This window comes from Chinchilla lanigera, unplaced genomic scaffold (genome assembly GCF_000276665.1).
Source record: "Chinchilla lanigera isolate Chin_1 unplaced genomic scaffold, ChiLan1.0 scaffold00094, whole genome shotgun sequence".
Classification (NCBI taxonomy): Eukaryota; Metazoa; Chordata; class Mammalia; order Rodentia; family Chinchillidae; genus Chinchilla; species Chinchilla lanigera.
In genome coordinates this window covers 3,195,082-3,197,557 of record NW_004955495.1, presented here as the reverse complement: position 1 = coordinate 3,197,557, position 2,476 = coordinate 3,195,082, and the positions used below count along the sequence as shown (strand labels likewise).

The 2,476-nt window shown below is 52.6% G+C and overlaps 1 protein-coding gene across 5 annotated transcripts in view; it reads left to right on the top strand.

Moving 5' to 3' along the window:
- LOC102012663 (adenylate kinase isoenzyme 1) overlaps nt 1-2,476 on the top strand; it is a 15,795-nt gene that overhangs the window by 11,681 nt on the left and 1,638 nt on the right. For all 5 annotated transcript variants that reach the window (XR_264139.2, XR_001231378.1, XR_264140.2 and 2 more), the window contains exon 4: nt 2,017-2,208. Coding sequence is in view for 1 of the 5 variants with exons in the window: in XM_005405718.2 (XP_005405775.1) it covers nt 2,017-2,208 (192 nt within the window). In the remaining 4 variants the exon portion in view is untranslated. The remainder of the gene's footprint in view (nt 1-2,016; nt 2,209-2,476) is intronic.

The following is a 2,476-nucleotide window of genomic DNA, read 5'->3' as shown; positions in this document are numbered from 1 at the left end:
TTGAGCTCATTATGTAGCCCTGTCTGGCCTCAAACTCACAACCCACCTGCTTCAGCCTCCTAAGTACCCAAAGCACAAGCATGTGCCATGCTGCCTGGTTGAAATCAGCACTCCATATCTACTAGTTCATATCCACAAATTCCACAACTACAGATTCAACCAACCACAAATCAAAAATACATGAGCTGTGCAGGTGTTGCATGCCTGTAATCTAAGTACTCAGGAGGCTGAGGCAGGAGGATTGCGAGTTCAAGGCCAGCCTGGGCAACTTACTGAGACCATATACATGTAGTCAGTCTTCAGTTTTTTGTTTTTGTTTTCTTTTTTAATGTTTTTTGAGACAGGGTCTCACTGTATAGTTCAGGCTGGTTTTGAACTCACTATGTAGCCCAGGCTGGCTTCATAGTGGCAGCAACCCTCCTGCCCCAGCCTCCCAAGTGCTGGGATTACATGCGTGTGTCCCCAAACCTGGCATCAGTCTTCAGTTTCTGTGGGTCTGTATCTGCAGATTCTTTTTTTTTTTTTTTTGGTACCAGCAATTTAACTCAGGACCTTGAGCTTGCCAGGCAGGCACTTACGCCACTGGGTTATATCCCCAGCCGTTTATCTGCAGATTCAACCAACCTCAGATGAAAAATATGTGGGAAAAACATACATAGAACCTTTCTTATGTCCTAAACAATACAGTACAACAATTATTTCCACAGCATTTATAGTGCAGTAGATATTAGAAGTCATGTAGAGATGATAAAATCTATAGGAGGACCTGGGTGTCGTGGCTTACGCCTGTAATCCAGCACTCCGGAAGCTGAGGCAGGAGGGTTGCAGGTTCAACTCTAGCTTGGACAATGAAGTGAGACCCTGTCTGAATGAAAAGGGCTGCAGATGTAGCTCAGTGAGAAGGTCCTGGGTTCAATCCCCAGTACCTTTGAGAGGACTGCATAAGTTTTACGCAAATACTGCACCTCTTTTATAAGTGAATTGAGGATTCTTGGATTTTGGCACTGGAGCAGGGGGACCGGTTATGGAACCAATCTTCTGCTAATACGAAGGAAGGACTGCAGCAGCTGACAAGAATTAAGAGATGCTTCGTGTGCCAATATGAAGTCATCACTGAGTAAATAAAGTCATGGGCAAATCATTGTTTTTACCACATATATAAAAAAGGAAAAGAGCTGGTGAGGTGGCATATGTCTAATCCCAGATGCTCAGGAGGCTGAGGCAGGAGGGTTGCAAGTCTGAGCCCAGTTGCAGCAACTTGGCAAGACCCTGTCTCAAAATAAAAATGGGAAATGGGCAGAGGAGGTGTGACTTAATGGTAGATTTGGGTTCTATTCCCAGTACTGCAGTAGTTCGTTTAAAAAGGGAAAGAGTGAGAACCCTATTTGTTTGTACCATGGATGTCTAAAATAGTTACAGGAGGAGGCCCAAGCTGCAGGAGACTTGGGTGCCTCTAGGGAGGGTGACACTGGCCAACACCTCAAGGAAGCCTTTTGCTCTGTCCTGTGTGTGCACATTTTTTCATTTTTTGAGACAGGCTCTCGCTATGCAGTTCAGGCTGGCCTCGAACTGGAAGTGATCCTTCTGCCTCAGCCTCTTGAGTGCTAGGATGACAGGTGTGTGCCACCACGCCCGGCCTGTGTGCACATTTGGCCTAGGGGTGGGAGCTCTGGGAATGTAACATTCTATTCCTCCAAAAACTTGAACTGAGGCAGGCATGGGGGCACACATCCGTCATCCCAGTACTCTGCGGAGGTGAGGTAAGAGGATCACTTTGAGTTCGAGGCCAGTGTGTGCAAAAAGGAAAGAAAAGAAAGGCTGGGGACGAAGGTCCTGCGTTCAGTCTCCGGCATGGGCGTGTGCGTGTGCGTGTGTGTGTGTGTGTGTGTGTGTGTGTGTGTGTGTGTGTGTGTATGTGTTGGGGGGCGAGGCCTGACCAGTTTCCACCAGATCTCTGGTGAGGGGGAGCTGGGCGCAGGCCCTTCTTCACCCCAGACCTCTCGGTTCCGTCCCTAGGTGGGCCGCGCCCCGAACGTCGTCATCGTGTTCGACTGCTCGATGGCGACCATGGTGCGCAGGGCGCTGCAGCGGGGCTGGGTGGAGCGCCGCGAGGACTGCGGGCCGGCCCTGCGCCGGCGCCTGGAGACGCACTACACCTGCTGCGCGCCCGTCTTGACCTTCTACCAGCAGCGGAACCTGCTGCGAAGCGTACGTACCGCCCCGTGCTCCGCGCAGGCCCGGGGAGCAGGGCCCCGGCAGACCGGCGGGTGGGGTCCCAGCCCTCCACGGGGCCACAGGCTGGCTGAGCTCTGACGCCGAACGGGACCGTGGTGCCCCGTGCTGTGATTCTTCAGAACTGAACCCCAAGGGGCCGTCGGCTGGGGGACAGCTCAACAGGTCCAGGGCCGCCAGCTCGCCCCAGGCCCGTCCCGGGGGGTAGGGGTACCCTGAGCCGGCCTGGCCCGGGGCCGGCAGC